The 26,103-nt window shown below is 40.5% G+C and overlaps 1 protein-coding gene across 1 annotated transcript; it reads left to right on the plus strand.

Annotated features, from left to right (window-relative positions):
* Window positions 1-2,967: 2,967 nt before the first annotated feature.
* zcchc10 (zinc finger, CCHC domain containing 10) lies at window positions 2,968-24,141 on the plus strand. Its single transcript, XM_084320152.1, has 4 exons — window positions 2,968-3,031; window positions 5,648-5,809; window positions 16,377-16,424; window positions 23,095-24,141. Exons 1-4 carry the CDS (start codon window positions 2,991-2,993, stop codon window positions 23,324-23,326), a joined length of 483 nt encoding a protein of 160 aa, XP_084176278.1. The 5' UTR covers window positions 2,968-2,990; the 3' UTR covers window positions 23,327-24,141.
* The last annotated feature ends 1,962 nt before the right edge of the window (window positions 24,142-26,103 follow it).

The following is a 26,103-nucleotide window of genomic DNA, read 5'->3' on the forward strand; positions in this document are numbered from 1 at the left end:
CATGTGAGAGAAAGCGTCCCAGACACATGTAGGTGTGCATGATAGCATGCATGCATGTGTGTCTCCAACATATGTATGTGGGTACGTGTATCACGTAAGCATGTGTACATGCCTCACGTGTGTGTGTGTGCATCTTCCAGGTATGCGACTGTACTCCTATCTCTTGTGTGTGTCTCGTATCCATGTGTGCCTCCGCCCCCTATGTGAGTGTATATCTCAGGTGTGCATATATATGTGCGTCTCAGCTACGTATGTGTGTGTCTCCTATGTACATGTATATCCCCCATATGTGTCAGTGAGAGCCTATACCTCAACTATGTGTATATGTAGGTGTGTGTATGCCTATTTCCTATAAGTGAGTATGTGCATGTATGTGTGCCCCTGACATGTATAACTTAGCCTTGTGCATATGAGTGTGTGTAAACCTATTATGTACACATACGAATATGTGTATCCTAGATACTTGTATGCGGCTAAACATGCGCATATGAGAGTGTGATAGAGACAGTGACCATTCCATAGATATACCATCCGGACATAAAATCCATGTACATACATATATAACACATTATAAAGTACAAGTACCATCAGATCAGATCCCCTTTTTCATATTCATCCTTGATATCATTGTAACCCCACCTTAATCATTTGTCCCCAGACCGTTCAGTCAGGTGTAGAAAACTGTCCCATAAACGTGTATGCAAATAAACAACTTGTGACAAATAAAACTCTTGACTTGACCACCAGCCTCTCTCTCTTAAGGCATTAACTGGGTTAATTAATCTAAATGTTATATTGTTAACTGTCTAGTTAGGCATTAACTGTGTTAATCTAAATGTTATATTGTTAACTGTCTAGTTAAGGCATTAACTGGGTTAATTAATCTAAATGTTATATTGTTAACTGTCTAGTTAAGGCATTAACTGGGTTAAGTGGGGAGTGCGTCATGGTACAGTTTCAGTAAGTGGGGAGTGTAAACAAGTTGAACGCGTCACGTGAAATAACGTTACGTGAATAAACATATAACGTTACAATGTACAGTTTCTGACAGCTGGCTGTGTTGTGAAATGTGCATAACGTTATGAATAAACCGCGAAGTCACGCGAAATAACGTTATAAACGCGAATCTGGTAGTATATTTATTTGTATCTTCTTGAGATGATAACATTACATCCGCATTTTACCGCATGACGAGCTAAACCAATCAGAGAGGGGCTTCGCTCAACCAATCAAAGAGGGGGCTGCAGAAATGGAGCCCAACCAATCAGAGAGGCGTCTGCAGAACTAGAGCTACTATTTGTATAGACGCAAGACGCAGTAAAACCTGCGCAGATCTGCGTCCGCCTATCCCATCTCGAACAAGCCTCATGACAACGCTGGCAGAAAACGGCTACTGCATGTGCGCTGCGTCATGGGAAACGTATGTCCTTCAAAATAAAAGCGCAGCATTAAAAAATAGAGAATACAATTTACACACACATCCACGATCCACTCAAAATGGCCCCGCGACCCACCAGTTGAGAACCACTGATCTGCACCTTTACATACAATGTCTACCTGACTAGATAACATTATAATCATTTGACTTCCACCACTAAATATTATTAGTGAAGTGTGTCTTTTTGTCTTACCTCTGTTCGGAATATCTCTTTACTCGTCTCCAAGTAATATTTCCAGCTTGGTTTTACAGTACTGTACAGGCGGTCTGTTGGTAGAAGAGCAACATGTTGACAACCAAGCCTTGAAGGGGTACACCCTCCTGACAATGTCATACAAGGAATTAGGAACAAATTGTGTCAAACTAGACCATAAGGTGAAGCCTGTTATCGTTTCATCCCGTTCCCACCTTGGGGGACTAAGCAATTTTCACTCTGGGTGAAAGATCTATTGGTGTAGATTTAGGAATAAAAAGTTCTCCATTTAGAATTTACCCGGTTTTGCGCAATTCTAATTTTAACGTCAGGACTAGATCAGGACTACATCAACTGCAACAATTACTGGGACCTTAGAAGAACTGCCACCACTTATGCAGTTGCAGCAAACAAATAAACTACTGATGAGTCTGTCGCAGTCAACCAGCACCTGCTAATGTGTTTGACCCTTTCACTTAGCTGGTTAGTGTGGTCACCTGCGGTCACCCTTGCCCTCGGGGGAATAGAACTTTAGCACTTTGAGATTTTCACAAATGTAAAGTGCGGTACAAATTGAATTTATTATTATTATTATTAACTCTCTATGCCCCAGAGTCCCCGACGACAAGTGACGCATTGTACCAACACTGCAAAAGGGCAAATTACCAAGCAGCTATAATGAGACATTCATTGAAAGCTATAATGTGTACCCCTTCACCCGTTGGCAATGGGTGGCATATCGAGGATGGGGAGTTAACAGTGACCTGGATGACTACAAATCTGGCCCCTGATAGTGTGTTGCAGGTAGTCCACTGTGGTTACAAACAAGGCAAATGTGAGACAGGAAGATGTTCCTGTGTGTCTGCAAAACTGCCATGTACAGATCTTTGTCAATGCCAAAAATGTGAAAATGTTTCTAATAGGGCTGTCAAAATGTATCTCCCGTTAACCGTTTTCCCCCAGACTTCATAATAAAACATAAGATGACATGGCATTTTTTCTGTCTATGACATTTTTTAGACCTCTGAAAGATGTCTTGACCAGTGACCCACCTTTTCTCCTCAAATCCTCTCTCTCCAACTCAGGCGGGATCTTCTCCATCTCTAAGATGTATAACGTTAGATTTAAAAAAAGAAAAAATTAAAAATAAAAACCTTCGTAACGTTAAATTACCTAAAGTCGATGAACACAGTAGCCTATAACAAATCACGTTTAATAGTTACCTTCTTTGACCAAAAAGCAGTATCTCTTCTTTGACACTCTTACATCTCCATAGTAACGGAGACATCCTCGTCATAACACGACCGGAAGTGCACAGGCGCAGGGGCACCAACGAAGAAGACCAAAGTAAATTGCAACATGGCGACTCCCATGCACAGAATCATAGCTCGAAGACAGGCGTAAGTATATGCTGTTAAGCGGTAACGTTTAAAGTGTTGTATTGCTGGCAAAGTGTTAACTTATGAACGTGGAGTTCTGTGATAAACTTAGTTTTGTGGCTCCCATATAGCTGACTCCAATACCGAGCATTGAGTCAACGCATGTAGCTACTAGCTAGTGCTCAAAAGGGCTTCTCGGACGTTAGCCTTTTGTGATGATCATTAATGTATACCATTACCTACAGATCAAAACAGTATGCCTTTAATGGGGATTCAGCATGCACAAGAGGTCTGTTTATGCTAAGAAACAATAAGAGAAATGTTATGGTTATGAACTTAGCGTTAGCCTAAGCCTACTGGTGACGAGTATAGCATTTCCCTATCAATTCAGCGTGAACCTCAGTATTATTTTCATCCATGGCCTCTGTCCTGCTAGTAGCAGCCTATATCATACCTCTGTCCTGCTAGTAGCAGCCTATATCATACCTCTGTCCTGCTAGTATCAGCCTGTATCATACATCTGTCCTGCTAGTAGCAGCCTGTATCATACCTCTGTCCTGCTAGTAGCAGCCTATATCATACCTCTGTCCTGCTAGTAGCAGCCTATCATACCTCTGTCCTGCTAGTAGCAGCCTGTATCATACATCTGTCCTGCTAGTAGCAGCCTGTATCATACCTCTGTCCTGCTAGTAGCAGCCTGTATCATACCTCTGTCCTGCTAGTAGCAGCCTGTATCATACCTCTGTCCTGCTAGTAGCAGCCTATATCATACATCTGTCCTGCTAGTAGCAGCCTGTATCATACCTCTGTCCTGCTAGTAGCAGCCTGTATCATACCTCTGTCCTGCTAGTAGCAGCCTATATCATACATCTGTCCTGCTAGTAGCAGCCTGTATCATACCTCTGTCCTGCTAGTAGCAGCCTGTATCATACATCTGTCCTGCTAGTAGCAGCCTGTATCATACATCTGTCCTGCTAGTAGCAGCCTGTATCATACATCTGTCCTGCTAGTAGCAGCCTGTATCATACCTCTGTCCTGCTAGTAGCAGCCTATATCATACATCTGTCCTGCTAGTAGCAGCCTGTATCATACCTCTGTCCTGCTAGTAGCAGCCTATATCATACCCCTGTCCTGCTAGTAGCAGCCTATATCATACGCCCAAGACTGAGCAGGTCTGGCCGTTGACATCATTGGGCCAATTACAATTTGATCAGGAACATTAGGAACCGTGCACTTCAAAAGTTGACTGATTTTTAAGATATTAGGCTATCTATTATTATACTACATTTAAGAGTGTTGTTTAATCCATCAATGACCATAACTCGTTGTACCTTGAAGGGCGGATCCTTGAACTTGGTGGAGTTGGTGCACTTGTGTTGTTTAACCCATTCACCTTCAAATGAAACCTAGTGACTGCAGTGCTCAAGCTGAAGTATAGACCCAGGTAGCCGGTAGTCCCAACCTCATGTTATAAAATGATAATATACCATAGGCCAGAAAACAAATGCTCGCCAATTGGGCATGATGTAATGTAAAGACGTGAAATTACATTGTTAGCCTAGCCTTGTTATGACACTACCATGCTGCAATATTCAGTCGATCGTTTGTCAAGTGCAATGTTTATAATCCCAGCAATGTGGCTTTTCCTTAAATGGAGCTATGCAATTTGAGACCCTCATTCTTGCATGGCGGGTCACCTGCAAATGCAATCTCGTTGGAACGGTCACAAATGTGCCTACTCATTGTACTTGATTTTGCTACGGGTAACTTGAGCCAGTGATCTGTCTTCCTGTCTACATGGCGTCAGGCACAATACGTTAACTTGTCCTCCAGTAACAATTTGGCTTGTGTCTGTGAATCTATGGCTCAGTTTAAAGACAAGATTATAAACATTGCACTTTCTATAGGTGGCTTCCTATAGTCAAATTGGTTGCAGGTTGCAGCATATTAGATTAGATTCAAATGTATTGTCAATGTCAATGCAGCACAAGTACAGTACAACGAAAAGAAGTTTGGCATCCAACCAGAGTGCAAATGTAGCAGTAAAGTGCTACAGCAATATACAATGTACAGGTGGTTAAACTGGGTACGAAATATACAAATTTGTACTACTGTAGGGCTAATCAGATGTGTACAGAGTTGTATTATATAAATAGAGGACTATTTATAAAGTACAGATGGGTGAGGATAGGTATATATGTGGTGCGAATAAATATATATATATATGGTATATACAGCATTATAGTACATGCTAAGCTATCATACAGAGCTAAGCGTTATGTGCAGGTGTATAGAGGGGTTATATGCAGGTATATTCAGACAAATGAATGGGTATATATATTATTATTACATGCTGTAATATAAAGATATAAATGTAAATATGTGGTATATACAGCACTATTGTACATGCTATCATACAGAGTATATGGGTAGACAGTGAATCAGTAGGTAGGTATAAGTTGAGTAAGGCAACAGAGTTCAGAGTTGTACAGTATGGGGGTAACGCTATGCATGTAGGCAATGGAGTCAGATGATGTGCTTGTTGCATGTATTAGCAAATAAATTGATATAGAAATGTCGTAAAATAATTACACCCCGCCACCACAGTACTGACGTTTTTGATGTGTGTACATACAGGGAGGCCAACAAGCAGAATGTGCGATGCCAGAAGTGCTTGGAATTTGGACACTGGACCTACGAGTGCACAGGGAAGCGGAAATATCTCCACAGACCGTCGCGAACAGTTGAGATGACAAAGAAGCTCAAGGAGAACGAAGAAAATCAAACAAACATTGCCGGGTAGGACATCTTTAATCAGTCGGCCAGTCGTTAACCCTTTCACTACCACACTATAGAAGGTTGGGCGGCCGGGTAGCACAGCGGACTAAGCGTCTGTCTACCACCGCAGAGACACTGGTATCGAATCCGGCTGTCAGCGGTGCCTCCGGCTTGGCCGGTCGTCATACTGGCACAATTGGCGGTGTCAGCGGGAGGGAAGCCGGTGGGTGGTAATCTGGTCGTTGTAAACAGCGACTACTACAGGTCTGTAGGGATGGGTACTGAATTCGGTACTTTTGAGGTACCGAACCGAAACACGTCGGTACTACCGAGTATCGAATCAAGTGAGATACCAATTCTTTTAATTTTTTTTTAATTTTTTTTAAAATTAAAAAATTAAAAAAGAAAAAAAAAATCATGTCAACGTTCACACGCACAATATATGCTTACCTAGGATTTGACTTGATTCAACAACAAAGCAGTCGGAGCAATGGCAAGCCGAAAACTGTCAAAATTGTAGTTATTCGAAGTTTGGATTTTCTTTTTCACGACTGAGGTAGGTAAATAAAATTTCTTGAGACTAAAGTACCAAAAAAAGGTACCGTTGGGTACCGGTATCGATTCACAGGTACCGGTATCGGTTCAAATGTGAAAGGTACCCATCCCTACAGGTCGGTCAGGGCGCCTGCACAGCGAGGGAGGGAAATGGTGAAAGTAGTGTGACCTCCCACGCGTTACACTTCACCAATGAGAGTCCTCGCTGCCAAGTGAAAAGAGGCTGCTGGCTGTCTCCTATGTATCGGAGGAAGCATGTGATAGACTTCAGGGCTTCCTAGACCGACTAGTGGGGGGCACATGTGCGCAACGACCAGGAGGGGGAATTGGCATAACGGCTAAATTGGGATGGGAGAAAATACAGAAAAATAGGAGGAGAAAAAGTGGATAAAAAAAAGAAGAAGGTTAACCTTCTGTAGTGTGGTAGTGAAAGGGTTAACCTTCTGTGGTGTGGTTGTGAAAGGGTTAACCTTCTGTATTGTTGCAGTGAAAGGGTTAAAGTAGGCCGGGAATGTATAGTGCACCATATCTTGCCAAAGACGTCACTTGACTAGAGTCATTGTTATCACTAACAGGCGTTTTTCCGTCCACTGCTATATTTTGCGAACTACAAGGCAGTTTGGTCTAATATTTGGTGTGCACATTCACGACTGCTGTAGAATGAACTCTATTGATTTTGGTGATCCCAGCTCCTTTCCTTTAGTGCCACCATCAGGCCAAATGTTACATTTTCACATTCATGTATCTGAGCAGCTTTCATCCGAATCTTCTCAAATTTGCAGTGCACATTCATGGCCCCAAGAGGAAGAATCCTATTGATGTTGGTGACCCCATGACCTTTCTTCTAGCGGCACTGTCGGGCCAAACGTTTAATACTCATGAGTTTATCTCCTGATCTGATTTCCACCGAACATGACAAATATATTTGCCTTACCGTGTAATAGTGCGTAATAGTAACAATTGTAATGGTGCCTTTCCACTACCTTGCCGTCTAGGGGTGTAAAGGTACACGTATCCGTACCGAACCGTTTCAGTGTGTACCGTACCGTATCGAACGGCAATGTACCGAACGAATACAACGGTATGTTAACCACTAACGACTGCCCACGGGGGCAGTTTTTTTCACAATCTAATATAATATATATATTTCTTTTTTTACAAGTCGATTATTAATTTCAACATAGAATATTTGTTGACAGCACTACAAGTACAATTAGTTACTGCACACTACATCACCCCTGAGTGGAACATGGAAAGCCAAACTTTCCCCCACTGTACCGAAAACCCGTACCGAACCTTGACTTCAAAACCGAGGTACGTACCGTACCGTGATTTTTGTGTACCGATTGCCGTCCCATGCTGGAATCCGTGCTCCTGCTTTGTTTTGCTTTTTCCACTGCCAACTGACCTGTTCGGAACAGCGCCTATAGGGAGGTGTAGTCTGACGTCACTTTAGTTTCCTGCGCGGTCCACCCATATAGGGATTTATCATTGGGAAAATGTATTATCGGCTATTGTAATAATTCTGCCTCATGAACATTGTAGGGCTGTACCGAATGTCATTTTTTAACATTCGAAGCTTTGATGTATTTTTATTATTTTAACTAAATCCTCAATTTGAATAAAGTGATTATCTGATTAAATTAGTCTTTTTCTTTTATTAAATACACTTTCTTTAATGAATATAACTCATCAGTTTCGTCAACATAAATAATCCATTATAGTATAATATTAGTGTAGTAGCCTAATCTTTAACTGCAACTGTGAAGAAAACCCCCATTGGTTTAAACCAGGGGTCGGCAACCTGCGGCTCCGGAGCCGCATGCGGCTCTTTAGCCAATCAGCTCCCTGGCCAAAATATTAAATTTTTACTTTAAAAAAAAACTTTTTTGTTCTCTTATTTTGGAGATCGGTGTCATACTGTGACACTGAAATGAGAAAAATATTTCATCAACTAAAATATTTAGTCAACAAAAATATTTCATCAACTAAAATATACAGTACGTCACAGTATATACAGTACGTCCCTGCTGTCTGCAAGTGGCTAATCTTGAGTTTCCGACCCCCCAGTAAGCTAACCATGGATAAATCCAAAAAAAAGGAAAGTCTGAGGAAAATAGAGGGTTTAATTCAGCGTGGACAGATTAATTTGCTTTCACGACTAACGATGCAGGCTTACCTGTATGCCTGATATGTGGTGCGAAATTTGCAAACAACGAAAAATTTACTTTTTATTTTATAGATTTTCCACAAATAAGGGAAGGACTCAAATAGAGCTGCATAGTTCAGGGTTTTATTTCAAAGTAGGTCTACAGATGCCAGTGTTTTTTCTCCTTTTCTGTGTTTTATTTCAAAGTAGGTCTACACATGGACCAGTCTTTTTTCAAAGTGGACTACTTTTTATTTGATAAATGTTACACAAATAAGGGAAGGACTCAAATATACTTGAATAGTTCAGGGTTTTATTTCAAAGTCGGTCTACAGACACCAGTGTTTTGTCTCCTCTTCTGTGTTTTATTTAAAAATAGGTCTACACAGCCAGTATGTTTTCTCCTTCATAAGAGTTTGAGGTTTCCCTTTGTTATAATGGGTAAAAACAGCAATAAAAAGTATTTATTTTTTATTTTTGTTGCTTTATAATTCCATTAATGCAACAAACTGTGTGCTATAAGTATAAAGTATAATAAATCACAAATTACTTTGGGTATGCAATTGTCAGGCGTTTTATGCTAAATGTGTGGTATGCTTGGGGGGGATCTATAAAACGTTATACACTTATCTTCATTTTAAGGGTAAATAGGTTGTGCGGCTCCCTGAGCATTTTATTTTGTGGGAGGGGGGAAAAGTGGCTCTTTTGATAGTAAAGGTTGCTGACCCCTGGTTTAAACAGATTGAATAGACCAAAAAAATATATATTTTTAATAAAAAATAAAAAAATTCGAATGTTGATTTAGAATTCGAATGTCACCATCACCACCTAGGGGTGTAACGGTACACAAAAACCACGGTACGGTACGTACCTCGGTTTTGAAGTCAAGGTTCGGTACGGGTTTTCGGTACAGTGGGGGAAAGTTTGGCTTTCCATGTTCCACTCAGGGGTGATGTAGTGTGCAGTAACTAATTGTACTTGTAGACAGGGCTGTACGTTAACTTTTTTTTGCACATAGCACTGGTGCTACAGAGGTTGATAGTTTTGTAGCACAGGCCAAAATCTTGTAGCACGAGTATAAAACGTCTCTAAAATCTCTAAAAACAACCACAAGTAGTGCAGTTCATTACTTAAATAGGTATGTGACTGGCAAGGGACATGAATCTTGCATACAGGGCACACAAAATCCAAACTTTAACAAGAAATGCTTTCAGACAAATTCTTTCTTTATTTGCCCATAATGTAAAACAAAAAAAACAAGGACATAACCATATAACCGATATGAAGCAGTCCGAGACCAGGCAGCGCTGGTGTGGACTCAGATTACAGGGAAAGCTAGAAACCAACCTAGAAACACCTAGAAACCAACATAACAAATAGATATAATGCATACAAACACCTGTACATATTTGTGGAACCAAATAAATAAATGTATTATTATTATAATTATTCGTGTGTGTGCATGTGTGTGTGTGTGTGTGTGTGCACTGCACACGTGTCACAGTTCCAGCATCATGTCTGCTGGCCACTTTTTCAGATCCACACACACACACACACTATTGCATTAATCAGAAGTACAAGGAACTCTGCATGAATGAAAAGTGCTTTATAAATAAAATGAATTATTATTACCTTATTTGCATATTGTCTCGTTATTAGATAGATAGATGGATTGATTGATAGATAGATAATTAATACTTTATTGATCCCGGAGGGGAATTTAAGTAGCCATACGATGGAGTTCTTTTTACAGAGTAAAATTAGCGGCTTAAATTTAGTGAACAGCATTTCTTCCTTGGCGATGCAATATGCCACATTCATCTTAAACTTTACCTCACGGAGATCAGCATCATCCGCTCTGGTCGCCTGTTTACTCAGCGAGTGCAAGAGGGTGCCGGCCCGCTCGCGTGAATATTTTCGGCAACCAACTTGTGTTTAGCGTTTCTCTGATTGGCCACTACGCCAATGTGACCGCGGCAGCGCGAGAGAGCTGCAGCTCGGAAATAGGCTGTCTATTGCCTCGCGCTGCAGCGCGGAAATAGGCTGTCTATTGCCATTCTCTAAGACAAACTCTAACCTTAACCAGCTCCTTAACGGTGCCTAAACTTAACCCTTCTAACCATAACCAACTCCGAAACAATGCCTAACCTTAACCTTAACCAACTCCGAAACAATGCTTAAAGTTAACATGCCTAAACTTAACCGGCGAAAGAATGCACGTTTAAAAAAAAAAAAAAAAAAAAAAAAAATTAAAGGGAATCGAACTTATCACCAACGGACCGAAGGATCCACAGCAAGGCAGCGCTGCCAGTTGAGCTAGTTCTCGATAGGAAAAAAGGGGGGATTACGGCTACATAATGCTGCCGCAACGGAGCTGCCACTCCGCTCTGCTGCTGCCGCGGGGGCGTGGCTAGACGCAAGTTGGGCGTGGCTAGACACAAGTTGGTTACCTTTAATATTTAGGTGGCCCGCTCAGGGGTTTGTTTAGCGTTGAAGGCATCCCGGGCAAGAATGTGTCGATGGGACGTATTGTGTTTATTAATGTTATCCCTTTTTAGGATATTGTTACCCACATAGGGACATGTGCGACATAGGGATTCTCTGATCGGATCTTTTCCGGAGTCTCCCGGCACCAGTGATGGAAGAATAATAGCTGCGCTTCCTTATTAAAAAATATCCACGGAAAATCATTTTTCCACTGCGTTATATCTGTACATCTTGTTAATCTTCTCCTTTTGTCTCGTTTCTATTAACGGTGGTCCCTCTCGGGCTCGTTTGGGGTTTTGATCTTGTACTTCTTTTGTTGGATTTAATACCTTAAAAAAGCGCTTCATCTTGTCGAAGTCACCCAGTCACTGTACATTGGCTCGCAACTCGCGGGGATATTGTTCGCTAGGGATTATGGGATTTGGTGTTTGATTATGGACTCTACGCAAGACGGGACATTGTTTTTAATCGCACGAGACTACAAGTACCAAGTGGATAGCATGGCGCCGTGGTCCATTCAATTTACCGTCACACTTTTCTTTTCTTTTTGCTTGCGCCACTCGCTGTCAACGAATATTCTATATTGAAATTAATAATCGACTTGTAAAAAAATGAAAGAATAATAATTATATTAGATTGTGAAAAAAACAGCCCCCGGTGGGAGGTCGTTAGTGGTTAACATACCGTTGTATTCGTTCGGTACACTACACAGCCGTTCGGTACGGTATGGTACACACTGAAACGGTTCGGTTGGGTATGGATACGTGTACCTTTACACCCCTACCACCCACTGGCATCAGTAGCCTCCCTCTGTTTATCCTCGTGTCTGCTAGTGCCGGGTGCTCACTCAGTGTCCACAGCAGAGTTACAAGTGGTAACCTAACATGTTGTGATCAGTGCTTTCAGCTGCTACAAAACCCCAAAACTGTGGAACACTCTCCTGCAGGTCATTAGGACAGCAGACTCGGTTGGCACTTTAAATAAACTGCTCAAAACGTACCTTTTTAAACTATAGCTTTTAAATGAATTATTATCTTTATTTTATTGTCTTATTTTTCTTTATTTCTATTATTTTTACTTAAATATTTTATTATAATTTTTATCATTATTTTATGTAGTTTATAATTTTATTTGTTATTTATTAATGTCTTATTTTACTGTTATAATTTTCTTTCTTATTGTTTACTATCTAATTTAGCTATTTTATTATTTTAACTATTTGATTGGCGCAGTGGGCAAGGCGCTCGCCTCTAACGAAGGAGACGCTGAGTTCGAGCCCAGCTCTCGGCGTTGCTACCGGCTGGCCGGTCGTTCATTCTAACACAATTGGCAAGTGTTAGAGGGTGGGAAAGCCGGTGGGTGGGGATTTGACGTTGTGGACAGCGACTCCTACAGGTCGGTTTGGTGATGCCGGTGCGACGGAAGCAGGAAGTGACGGGGCAGCGTGAGCCTCCCACGCATTACTCCTCGCCACTGAGAGTTCGGGCTGCTGCGGTGAAAAGATACGACAGGCTGCCTCCTCGTGTACCGGAGGGGACACGTGATGCAAGGCTTCTGTCCTCACTACAACCGACCTGTGGGAGGCATAGTCTAGCAACGTTCAAGACAAGGGGGGGAAGAATTGGATATACGAAATTGGGATGGGAGAAAAATAGAAAATGGGGAGAAAAAGTTTATCATTTTTTTTTATGTATTTTATTTTAAGACTTCTAAAGAATGTCATGTTCTGAAGAAGGCCATGTAGGCCGAAACATGTCTGTTTTTAAAATATTTTTCTAAATAATGTAAGCCAACAAATAAAGGCTTTTTAAAAATTTGTAGAGCTGCCTTGGATCGCAACCTTTCTTTTATAAACTAATCCTACCCCGGATTTAATCTAAAGAGCACCTACCTGAAACAAAACAAGAACGCTGAAGCCCTCTCCATATCCTCTGTTTTGACTAAATATAATATACTTTATTATTATATTGCATTATATTATAATATATAATATTACATTACATTATCATACATATTATTTATATTATTCAAATGAAGTCAAACATGTTCCGTTGTGATGTCACAGTATGATGTCATAATCAAACATTCTAGAACATTTGTGTATCTATTCAACAATTCTCTCAGAAGAACTCGGATCTCAGTAGACAAGTGAAGATATCACTTGTTGTTTCCGGCTACTTGTCTATAACTTTAATATATACTGTAGATACAATTTAAAAATCACCACATGGAAGAGGAAAAAAGGACTGAGTTTAACGCCCACAAGGCCATCCTGTGTGACTGCAGCGTCTATTTCACGTAAGTTTATCTTGTTATCAGGTTAGCTGGCGTTTCTAGGAACTTTTAAACAAGGGGGCACAGGGGGGGCAAGAGCTAGTATGGGGGGGGGCACAAAAAAACGGAAGTAAAAAAATCTTTTTTTGACATGAAATATTTATTTTAAATGTTTATATAGCTAAGTATGACCGGTAAGTATAAAGGAAGTTGGGTTTATCTAGCTAGGTACCCTAAGTGTAGCAGGTAAGGTCATAGCTGTCAATAGGGCTGTACCGAATGTCATTTTTTAACATTCGAAGCTTCGATTGAAGTATTCGAGTGAAGCTTAGAATGTCTACAATTTTTTTTTACTTTATATAAAAATACAAAAAAGGATTTAATTTAAATTTTTTTACTAAATGCTCAATTTGAATAAAGTGATTAATTACTGGTGGGATGAGGCCATAGAGAGAATACACACCACTACGCCCTGTGCTCGTCTCAGCCTCATACAACTCAAAGTACTGCATAGAGTTCATTTCTCCAAATCCAGGCTCTCTGAGATATACCCGGAGGTGGAGGATAAATGCAGCAGGTGTTATAATACACCATGCGATCTTAGTCACATGTTCTTTACGTGTCCGGACTTAGGGGGGTGGGTTACTGGGAGGGCTCAGTTTATTTTTAATTTTATTATACTTATTATTATTTTTTCGTATTTCAAAGTCATTCTTTCAATTTCACTGTCTTTTTGTCGTTTGTGTAAAAAGGAAGAAAAAAAACAATAAAAATATTAACACTTTGGTTGCCTAAGGTTAAATTCATGATATACCATAGATTGCCAGCGCTATTTGTCTATGGAGAAAGTCCCCTTCTTTGCAGGGCTATAACTTTTTAAATTCTATTGCTACATTGCCATTATTAGGGCCCATTCAAAGTCCTATATGTATTGTTCATTGTGTAGCAACGTTAAACTTTTTCATTCACATATTCATAGTAAAGTATGGTCTAATGTATAAGTATGTTTTCATCTCTTTCTGCAGCTTTCTCCAGAACGTGATATATAGCCCCAAATGCATTATATTGATGATGAAATACAGTTTGATGGCAATCAGCGCGATATAAAAAATTCCAACTAGACGTACTTCTAGAAGTTACTACACGTCATCTGATGTTGACCGGATGGGCGAGGGGGCGTTTATAATTCCGTGGGCAGCGTTATACCAATCATCTAATGTGGGTCAAATGTTGATAATAGCAGTTAGTATCGCAGACGGTAACGTTACACGCTGAAACTCACCCCAGTCTCCGCGCGCCGTTGGGCGATCATCGTCGAGTAGAAATCGTATCATTATGGGATATATTTTTACCCGGTCCATCTCCAGCTTGTATAATGGTATATACGTCCAAATCATGTTGTTTATCGAGTTATTGCCAATCGATCACCGTGTAGCGTGACGAGCCAGAGTCCCATGAACTATAGCGAGCGCCCGGAAGTACTACGGTCGTCATGACAACCTCTATTCAACATCCTGTTTGGCGATTGTGCCGATCGGCCACCAGATGGCGCTCCTGAACCGCCAGAGAGCTCAGTGGGTCCTGCTGGTGGATCTCAGGCCAGCGGAGGGGACATATGAATCCGATCGCGGATTTTTGAAATATTGATATAAGGACGCTGTACAGCGTCCCCCGGCAACTTGAGCATGGCCAGCAATGACGTGAAAAGACGTTTCATGGCAGTCAAAGTGTTAAAAAAAATATATATATCCTATGTCCATTTGTTCGACGACATAACCCACCACAGCATAATGAATCGGGGGTCCCGAAAACTATTCAATGCGACCTAGGTTCAGGTTAGTAGAAAAGAGCGCCCGGAGCGTTTTCAGTGTGGCACCCGGTCTGGAACTGCATTCTCGATACAGCGCTACTAGCAGGATCTGGCTGGTACTGCACCTTCGGAGTCCCGGTATGCCTTTTACATGCAAAATACAGCTCCCTGACATAGGGTATTAAAATCGAATAAAAGGGAAAACGAGTCAAAAACTTATATATACGCTTTTGGCCGTCAACCGCTGGCTCCCAATAACGTATATATACGTGGTTGGCCGGGACTGTGTTAATGGTGGAAAATTGATTACATCTTGTGATTTCTGTCCAATGACCCCAAACTAATGGTCTCTATACTGTTCTGTTAAACAAAATCTATGCTGTTCAGTAAAACTAAATCTATACGGTTCTGTTAAACTAAATCTATACTGTTCAGTGAAACTAAATCTATACTGCTATGTTAAACTAAATCTATACTGTCCTGTTAAACTAAATATATACTGTCCCTTTAAACTAAATCTATACTGTCCTGTTAAACAAAATCTATATTTTCCTGTAAACAAAATGTATACTTTCCTGTTAAACAAAATCTATACTGCCCTGTTAAACCAAATCTATACTGTCCCTTTAAACTAAATCTATACTGCCCTGTTAAACCAAATCTATACTGTCCCTTTAAACTAAATCTATACTGTCCTGTTAAACTAATGCATCAGTACTCTGTGTCGGCTCGGAATCACTAACTGCAGTGAAAATGTGGTACCAGTTCATGCCTGGTCTTTTATTTTATATAAATCTTTTCAGAATTCAGTCGCTGGGGAAAATGTTTTTAGTGTATTTCCTGTCCGCTACGGTACAACGAGCCAACACTACAACAGGAAATAAACTCACGGCCCCCGAAAATAGAATTGTTTATGAAAGGGTCTATAAACCTTCTGACAGGAGACTGGAGGAACAACAGTAGAAATGCCTCACGTCCTGCTCACCAGGCAGGCCCACAAATCCACGACGAGCAGACTGTGTTCTGCCAATGCTCGCTAACAGTTAAGCTGTCCGGGAGCCAGTAAATCCTCTGATGACATCATCATAATAGGAGAACCTGTTTTGAATCTGGCACTACTGCTCCCTCTCCTCTTCTCCTCCTCACTACCACTCGTCTCCTCTTATATACATGTATGTGTGTCTGTATGTCAGCCATTCTCGTAGGCTTTCAGGAGCCAGGATTCCTGGTCTGCTGTTCAGTACGTCTCCAGAAATGTCAAACAGAATGTTTTCACTGAAGCTCTTTTTTTATTATTTCTTTTATTTTTCCAGACAAGGCAAAGACGGTCCCAGTGAGAAGAAAACAAAGAAGAAGAAAAAGTGAGACACACACACACATACATAACGGTACATGTATCCGTACCGAACCGTTTCAGTACTGGACCTTAGGTTCAGTACGCGCTATCTACCGAACTAAAGCAACGGTACGTTAAAAACCACTAACTGAACGCACATGCAGAACTTTTTTTTGCGTGCAGAATTTTATTCAAAACTTAAAATTCACCCCTTCCCAAAATATTTTGACGTGGTGGTGGTGTTCACGTTCAAAACAAACAAATCCAAGTTCCACACAATCACAGTTTCAATAAATAAGAATATTATTGATTATTTAGCAAACAAGTCCGATAGGCAATAGAGTGGTCGAATAACAGTCCAGGTTCAAAACGCGTATCAGGCTCTCATACAAAAAGGGATTGTTCAATACTCAGGGTTTGTCTTCCGGTATCTCAGCCAGTCCAGGGTCCAGTACCACGAACACCTCGCTTCACCTCTCCTCACAACTACCTCTCACCTCACAAGCTCCATAATTAACCATGTCCACACGAATCCAGATATTTTGCAAAACGCACATTTTCTTCCACGTTTGGGCCTTTCATCCACACGTAAACGGTGTTTTCAGAAACATAAACGGAGACTTTCATAAACACATTTTAAAATGAAGATTTTCCAAAATATCGGTTCAGTGGATCCGTGTAGCCACAGTAAACGCATAGTCTAGATAAACGATGACGTCACAGCTCACTACGCATGCTCAGACTGTTGTTCTATGGCAATAGGCGCCCGTACAGCCTTGAAGCGCATGGAGGTAATAACGATGGACAGCGCCTGGTGCTGAAATGGCAGAATGAAATACTGTAGCTGAGGGGTACAATTCCCTGACTGTATTGTTAGATATGATATTTAATACCACTACCTCATGTACTTTAACTTCTGGCCACCCAGTACAAGATATAAGTATGATGAACACTTTCCCACCTGATGAAACGAACCAACACAAATGGACCAAATCGAATATTTAATACAGCAAAGGGTGTATACAACATTCACTTAATTACATTTATGATTTGAAATGTTGAGTATGCACTTTTATGGCAAATGAGTATTCGTAGGTAAATCAACATTGAATGTCCAATCTCTGGTTGCGCAGGGAGTAAGTATACAACCTGGAATATTTAGGAAACGATAGCGATAGTACTTAAATGATTATAGCTGGATACACTAAGGGGGGGGGGGGGTCCCGCTGGTTGTAAGACAGTAGGAGGGGGGGGTTAGAGAAGTCGCTGGCGGTATCCCATCTGGCCGACGGTGTCTTGGGAGAATCCAAAGTCTTAGACCCAGTGCCCACAGAACCTCGGGCCGCAGACGAATACAGCTGGACCCTCTGTGGAACGGTATCTGCCGGTCCACAACGGAGAGACGTGGTGCGACCTCACGTGTAGAGCGCCGCCTCACCTGTAGTCCTCTCCGGGGGGTAATTCCAACACTCGACAGTGTTGGCCTTTATCCAGGGAATAACCAAAGCACACAAAGCATAATCCAAGAGCCGTGGAAGGCTCGCCGTCGTCGGGTAGAGTAATCCAATATACAGGTCCAGTCGCTCTTGACCCGGAGCTCCTCGGATGCAATCACCACTAGGGGTCTGACCAGCCTGGATAAGCGTCCAGATAACGTCAGGAACAATGGGGGTACTGATAACTGTAGAACTCGAACCGAACGATGCACCATACATAAATAGACTATTATTAGCTTAATAGAATACGTCCAACTCGACGGTATGGTGCCAAACTATGACCATTCAACTATTAATCTACACGATATCTCAATGCCTATTCTGGGCCAAGTAGGCCCTACTACACCGCACGTGCTTCGTGGGGAGGCTTTTGCGTCTGTCACTCTGTTGGAGGGTAAAGAACTGGACTAAAAAAAGTTCTACTTTACGAGCGCCATATATATATGCGCTATGAACAAATAGTACCACACGTATTTCGCCCGGCATATTACTGCGCGGAACCGGGGGCTGCCTCGACATGTTAGGCGGCACGATTGAACTTGAACCTAGGGGTATGGCAACCTGGCGCCAGGTTCTCGTCCAATGGTAGAATGAAACTATTATGGGCTGTTTAGTAGAAACGGGGATATTCAATGCATATTGTACAAGGAATATACAGGGGATATCAAACGATATACAAATACAATTAAATATATATATATAAATAAATATACATATTCGGTTTAATCTGATCCTTCACAACAAATACCATGTACAGTTTCTTCCCCCTCGAATGTATATATTTTCTTTTATTGATCTCTGCCTCTTAAGTAGTACTGTATATTTGTATATCTTGTATCATAAATGTCTGGATGTAACAGTAGTACTGTATATCTACTTCAGTGCCATCTGACTGATTCGGCCATCAGACGCTGCTTGCGTGTAACGGAGATGTATCTGTTATTTAGTTAGGCCTACTGGAAATTTTCGTTGACATAAGTAGACTTTTCGTTTTTGTTTATTTATTAAGTTAATATAAACCGTGTTTCGAACGTTTTTGAGGTTGTTAAATACACGTGTTTGATTTATTTAAGTGGCGAGTGACGTTCTTTTCGTTGTCCGCTTATTTCTCGCCGGAGAGATACAATGTCAATGTTGAGATCACACAATATCCCGATTCCGCAACAAAATAAGGCGAGTCCTTATCACAAACTGTTCCAAAGATATTTCTAGTGTTGCGCCCGGCTTCAGTTAAAAGCCAAACTGCATTCTAAATTTAATAGACAGAAGACAGAAGACCACTCAGAGTCACACGTAATGCCAACATCCTCAACTATCCACAACATCAGCGCATCAGGTGCAGATGTTCTTCTGTCTGGCGTCTATTAACTCAATTTAGAATTTGCTATTTGGTCTAAAGCCCGGCGCAACACTAGACATGTTTAGCAAAACATTAAATATCTTTGGAACAGTTTGTGATAAGGACTCGCCATATTTTGTTTCATATTCGGGAGATTGTGATCTCATTTACATTATCTCCTCGTCGCCCAATGGCAGTGCGCAAAAGTAAAGCATGAAATCATGACATATCTAGATTGGTTGTTTCCTCTGGACTGCATCTAATCCTCCGCTATATCTATCTATTTATCATCTATGTATGCATGTCAATATAGCCAATGGATATGATAGGATCATAGGAATGGTCACGTGGGCTGGAGGAACCAATGGACAATTCCTATCGTTTCTCAATCGTCCAGTCTGCTCTGTACCGCTATGGTATTTGAGATGTCGCTTATCGCCACCTACTGGCCCAGCATGCTTGTTGGAGCAATTTATATGCGTTTGCGTCTGGATCGAGTTTTTTTTCGCTGTCGTGTGGACGAGGATTTGTTTTTAAACGGAGCCTGAAAATATCCGTTTTGCAAAAGATCCAGATACGTGTGGACATGGCCTAACTCTCCTCTGCCCGTGGCAGTAGTATATCCCTTCCTTCACGTAGCCTTGGGACGGGGAATGATATCTGCCACAATATGTTTGTAACACAGCAGGGTCATTACTGAATGTTAATAATTTTCTTGTTCGCCAAATAACACACACCAACTTTCTTCCGCGCGACTTTCACTCACAGCTGATCATAAAATTCACAACGTACTTTTGCTGAGCTCCTCCCCTGTCGAGCTGCTGCTATGTTTACATCCAAAATATTGATAAATCTGCTGCCATTGTTGTGTAACATGTCATCTCTTCTCTAGAGTCTTTTTTCTCTTCCTCACATGAAGTCAAATCTACTCTAGAAGTGAAACTGAAAGCATACACCGGTGGGGGTGGGGGCAGTGGTCAGCGGCTCTCTGACACCGTTATTTCGGGGGTTGCGGCCTGAAAACTTTGGGAACCCCTGCGCTATTCCATGCTAAACATCGCCCCTTTCCAAAATAATCCAGTCTTTTTTTTTCTAGATCGCAAGATATGACGTGTTATATGCATTATGCCCAAATCGTTCGGGTTGCTCGCCTGAAACTCCAAATATTTCCAAATCAAAGGTATATACCATATATATATGTTTCTTCACAAAATCATCAAAGGGGGGGGGGGGGTCATTTTACCTCGAAACAATAGGTTTGAGGCATCAAATCTCCAACCGATTGCTATGTCCTGATTCCCTCTGAGGGGTAGGAGTTCCTGCAGCCAAAAAAAGCAGAGAGAAAAAGACAAGAGACCATACCCAGTTCAAAAGGTAGGCGATACTGCCACCTGGTGGGATTCGATCACCATTGCAATTTTAACGTAGGCAGCGGGAGACACAGGCAGCTCCGAGTGAGTGTTTAGAATGGGGATCAAAGGAAAAATATCAAAGGATCAAAAAATTTGAACTCTCTTTTGGCGCTCAACCGTTGGCAATGAAACACGAGATGAGTTGATGCCTAAAATGTAAAAAGGTACAATCCTCATTAGGGTTGGATACCGTTCATATTTGAACCGGTACCAGTTAGGGCTGAGCCCAAACGTTTGAACGTTCGGACCTACGTTGGCATTCGAATTCTAAATCAACATTTGAATTCTTTATTTTTTGACGTGGGGCTGTTTGTAGAGCTAAATCTATACTTTATAGTATTGCTATCTGTCCATTCTCATTGTGAATTGAGACCATAAACCGTCCCTTCAAAATGGCTTAAAAAAAATTCATCAATACATTCTCATTTTATAGCGCCGTGCATATAAGCATTATACCGGATTTGGTCTAGTATATTTCCTGGAAGCAGAGATAATGGGCTAATAGTCAAGTCAAGTCAAGTCAAGAGTTTTAATTGTCACGGCATATAGGTATACTATGAAATGCGGCTGGTCTTGCTAATAACGTTAAATCCAATGGCATTTCGGTTATAGATACGCTCCAGTTAAAACTCAAACTGCATATGATCGGCACGATCCTCACGCATGTATGCATGAAAGGGGGGGGGGGGGGCGGGGGACGTCATTTCTGATTATTGATTACCAATAACCGCGTTAGCCTCATAGGCCGAACGCCTGGATGGCTATCAAAACAAGGCCCGATCGGGATGTACGTGAAAAAGATCTTACCGTGGTCCGGTGGGATCCCCCCGAGCATTTCCCCGTTATCGATCGCCATCTGGTAGATCGATGTGTCCATTGGCTGATGATAAATCCCCTTTATTGCATGGTGAAATCTGCGATGCAAAACGTAATCCAAGCTACAGGCTGCAGATCCAGAATTGAACTAACATAAAACTCCATTGAAAGTCAAAAAATAGAGTCCACCGTTCGGCCACAGGGAACACTGCATTATTGCGATAGCGCCCCTAAGAGGATCTGGCCGGTATTGCACTTTGTCGAATTCAAAAGAGTAGGGTACATCTGCAGTGCCGCTCGGCGACCTTGAATAGGTTATTAAAATGGAATAAAAGCAATAACAACTTGCCATGGATTTATCCGTGCTTCTGTCAACAACGGGTGGAATCGAAACACGGAGATCTCCGTTGTTCGTCCCCATTGTGTTAAAGAAAAAACTAATTTAATCAGATTAATTACTTTATTCAAATTGAGGATTTAGTTTGAGGATATTTATAAAAAATTTAAATGATTTATAATCTTTTTATTTTTATAATTTTTTTGAATTAAAAACGAAGGTTCGAACGTCCGTTCGGAAAAACCCTGACGAAGTTCGAATCCCAAAAACAGGCTTCGGGGACAGCCTTATTACCAGTTCCTGGAATTCGGTATCGGTACCCAGCTGTACCTTTTTTCTGTACATAACTCTGTAATAACAAACGTTTTTCATTTGTAAAAAGTTGTAAAAAACAAGTCCAAACTTCTCAATTTCATCATTGTTATTTATTCAGAACATTTAGCTATTTATTGTTGTAACACACCACACAAACTAAATCGCATGATCATGTATTGTGTTTTTAAATGTTTAAATATCAACATTATTTGGCCATCCTCAGTAAATATTATCAAACTCCTCGTCTGGTCTTTCCAAAGATCCAAGTGACGGGACAGTAATATATATATATTTGTGGAAAAGGCTCCCTCTTGTCTAGCATATTACACTCTTATACTAAATGTGTAAAGGTACTGATTGATCTAGCGTGAATCGGTACTCGGTAGTAATTCGGTCTGTACCCTTAAAAGTACCGGGTTCAGTACCCAACCCTAACCCTCATAGCATCTTACTGCCTGCCTGCACATAATAGAGAATGCCATTGCTGGTCTCCGTCTGACATATCACAGCCTGTGAAATGAACATTCACTCACTGAGATGAACTTGGGAGTCTTCCCAGGCGACGTTATTTCATATAATTGAATCTTTCTTACTACGCATTAGTACCTCTTTTAAAGGGGCACATCACGAAAAAAAACGAAACAAAGCTGTTTTATTTTGCACATAATCTCACACACGTCCAAAAACTCTAAGCCTCTAACTCTACGTTTTTGCACACATTCATTTAGTTTGAGAGTAAATTAGTTGGCCACCAGTGATGTCATAGGGGACATTGAATCCTTGTGCTGTGTTATTTAAAGCTACACAAGGTAGCAGCCCCTATGAGACAATTTATTCATGCTATTTTTCCATCTGTAATTAACACAACACAAGGATTCAATGTCCCCAATGACATCACCGGTGGCCATGTTCGAACGTTGAAATCAAAGCAAAGAATCCCACCAACGTGACGCCTGGTATCTCTCGTGTTCTGCCCTCAGGTCTAAAGACTCCAGCGACAGCAGCAGCGACTCGGACTCCTCTGGCGACTCGTCGTCCGACAGCAGCGACTCCTCCAGCTCCTCCTCGGACGACAGCAGCAGCGACAGCGACGACAACAGCTCCTCCTCTTCCTCCTCCTCTTCCTCCTCCTCGTCATCGGAAAGCTCTGACTCAGGAAGTAGCAGTGACTCGGATCAAGGGCCACCAAAGAAGAAGAAGAAGAAGAAATAGACATTCTAGTGTTAATGAGTCGTTTTTCCTTCTCCTTTTTTAGATGCGAAAGCTCTATAACCGGCAGTGTCTCTAACTCACTCGTTTCATCGTTCGCTCACATTTAGCCGCTCTGCCCCTAGTGGTGGTTCACAGGCATACGTGATCAGTTCAACCTGAGAATGCTTTGCATCTGACATTCTTTTTACAAATGTACGAGTTTCATATTAGCTGGCCAGTTGTTATGCTGTTTTTTTTTTTCTTCTTTGTAATGTTTTTGTGGACAAGGTGCATAAACCCCATAGCGAGGTGTGAACGGTATTAATCCACATGTTATTGTGATACTTTTTAAAGGTCTTTTTTTTCAACATTTTGTCTGTGGAAAGGGTTTGGATGAAATGTTTGAATTATGAATAAATATAGGACAGAAAGTTAACTAAATTGCTCTACCCAAGCAATCCTTTTTTAAGATCTTCATATTGTATCCTGTGATCCTTTTGTACAAAAGTATATATTTTTTTGTCAAACTTACTCTGTACAGCTGACGGTCTTAAATGAAACTTAACATTTAGCTAACTAGATTTTAAAAAGCTTTAAAGGGGAACCGGTCGAATGAAAAAAAAAGAAAAAAGATATTGTTGTCATTGGATGTGTCACATATCCTAACACCTTTGTTTTTTTTATGTTGCAGTTTAAGTTGTGCAAAAAAAATTGCATTTAAAAAACACTGTATATTTGCTTTGTGTCTTTGTAACTTTATAGGTTAACAACAAAAAAGTTTAATTGGTTGTTACATTTTCATCATTAGCATATTGTTGAACATACGAATTTGAAAATAAAACATCCTTTAATTTTACTTGATTCAGTTGGTGTTTTCTTTTTATATTTTTTAAATATCTTGTACAACCGGACATGGTCTCTAAACATGGTTACTTGTTAGAGTTTCAATAACCATATAGGGCGTACAAAATTGGCTATAACTCCATGACTGTTCAAAAATATTAAAAGATTGACCACAAGGGGGTACCACGAATGCCATAATCGATCATCTCTGAATCCTGTTGACCACTTGTCCTTGTTACACTATATTGTTATGCACTTTACTATACCTTGCACTCTGGTTAGATGCCAACTTCCTTTTGTTGTGCTGTACGATGACAATAAATTTGACTAATCTAAAAATTTCTTGAATAGTACACATGTTATAGGACCAAATCATATGAAGATTATTTATTATCTGTGAAAATGGAGATCCTAATAGCATATTAGCATATAGCCCCTACGCATACAGTCAGCCCAGACAGTCTATTATCAGCAGCTCTTTTAGCCACTCTATTGCTATCCAATTTACAACATGCTTTTCTCTGCACTCTTTTTATGAAGCCTAATATGAACTAAACTTTTCATTTATTTTTATCAAATGTTCATTGAAGTTGCTCACAAAATTCGCTGATTGCTTTAGCATAAATGGGTTATTTTAAACATTTCACCCTGTTTTGTTTTCTTTTGCCACAGAACAAACAGCATTATTTAGTTATTATAAGCATCTAAAAAATAAAATGCTTATACACAGTAAATTGTACTCAAACTGAGTCAATTTGAGCCCAAGTGAGTAAAGTTTTACTCAGTTTGAGTAAAATTTACTCAGTGAAATTTACTGTGTATATGTACCTTCTGTGGATTATATTGTATCTTCTCTGGGCAGGTGTTATTTGTATTCATATAGGGCTATGGTTCTTTGACATCTATGTCAAACCTATGGTGGCCATAAAGTTACAAGTTTTACATTTTTTCTCATTGGCAGCTTGTACAAAATACTATACAGCAAGGCTGTTGACCAGAGTCAAGAGAGATGCTCCATTCACAGATTTAGAATTGAGTTAAAGGCCCAATCAGTTAACCAAAAATAAACAAATGGGTAGCCTCAACACAAAAAGGAAATTGCATGCAGACATGTTATGATTCTCTAGTTGATTGACACTAGACAACAGATAAATATGAGTTTTTAATCTTATTTTGTGGTTATAAAAGGTTTGTTTATGTTGGAGTTTTATGATGGAATAAAAAAAACATTTTCCATCTACAGATAAAAGTGTTAAAGAATATGTGAATACATATACATGTACTGTATATGGTCAAAAAAACACAGACCAATAGCAGGTCTTGATTAACATGACTGAAGTCTATTAACTTTGAAATAGTCTGCCTGATGACATGAGGTTGGTAGATAATATTTTTGTCTTTTAAGTTTCATTTGAGAAAACATACTTAAGCATACCTAAAAGGTTATATGTGAATATACACACTCCTATCCAAGCTCCGGGAGGGTCATCAAAGAGAATCCGCCTATTCTCGGTCCTCGCTCCACAATGGTGGAATGAACTTCCGACCACAATAGGACAGCTGAAACCCGACCAATCTTTCGCTGTCAACTAAAAACACACTTCTTAAATCAATATCTGAAATGGAAGAAGAAAAAAAAACGTCTTACTGTCTTATACTATCATGCACTCTTCCTATACTAATATGTCTTTACTACTATACACTCAACACTGCAGCACCCAAGTTGCAGCACTGTTTGATGAATGTTACTCTGTTATTACAACTGTTACTCAGCTGTAAGAGTCGTACCCTTCCTGCTGACTTGTCATACAGTCGCTTTGGATAAAAGCGTCAGCTAAATGACTAAATGTAAATATACCCAAAATTGAGATGGTCAAATAAATTCTGGTTTGCATCTTTAACATTTACATAAACTGGTGTAAACCCTTTCATTGCTTTTTGGACCTTATATTTAA

Source organism: Notolepis coatsorum (assembly GCF_963971535.1).
Source record: "Notolepis coatsorum genome assembly, chromosome: 8".
NCBI lineage: Eukaryota > Metazoa > Chordata > Actinopteri > Aulopiformes > Paralepididae > Notolepis > Notolepis coatsorum.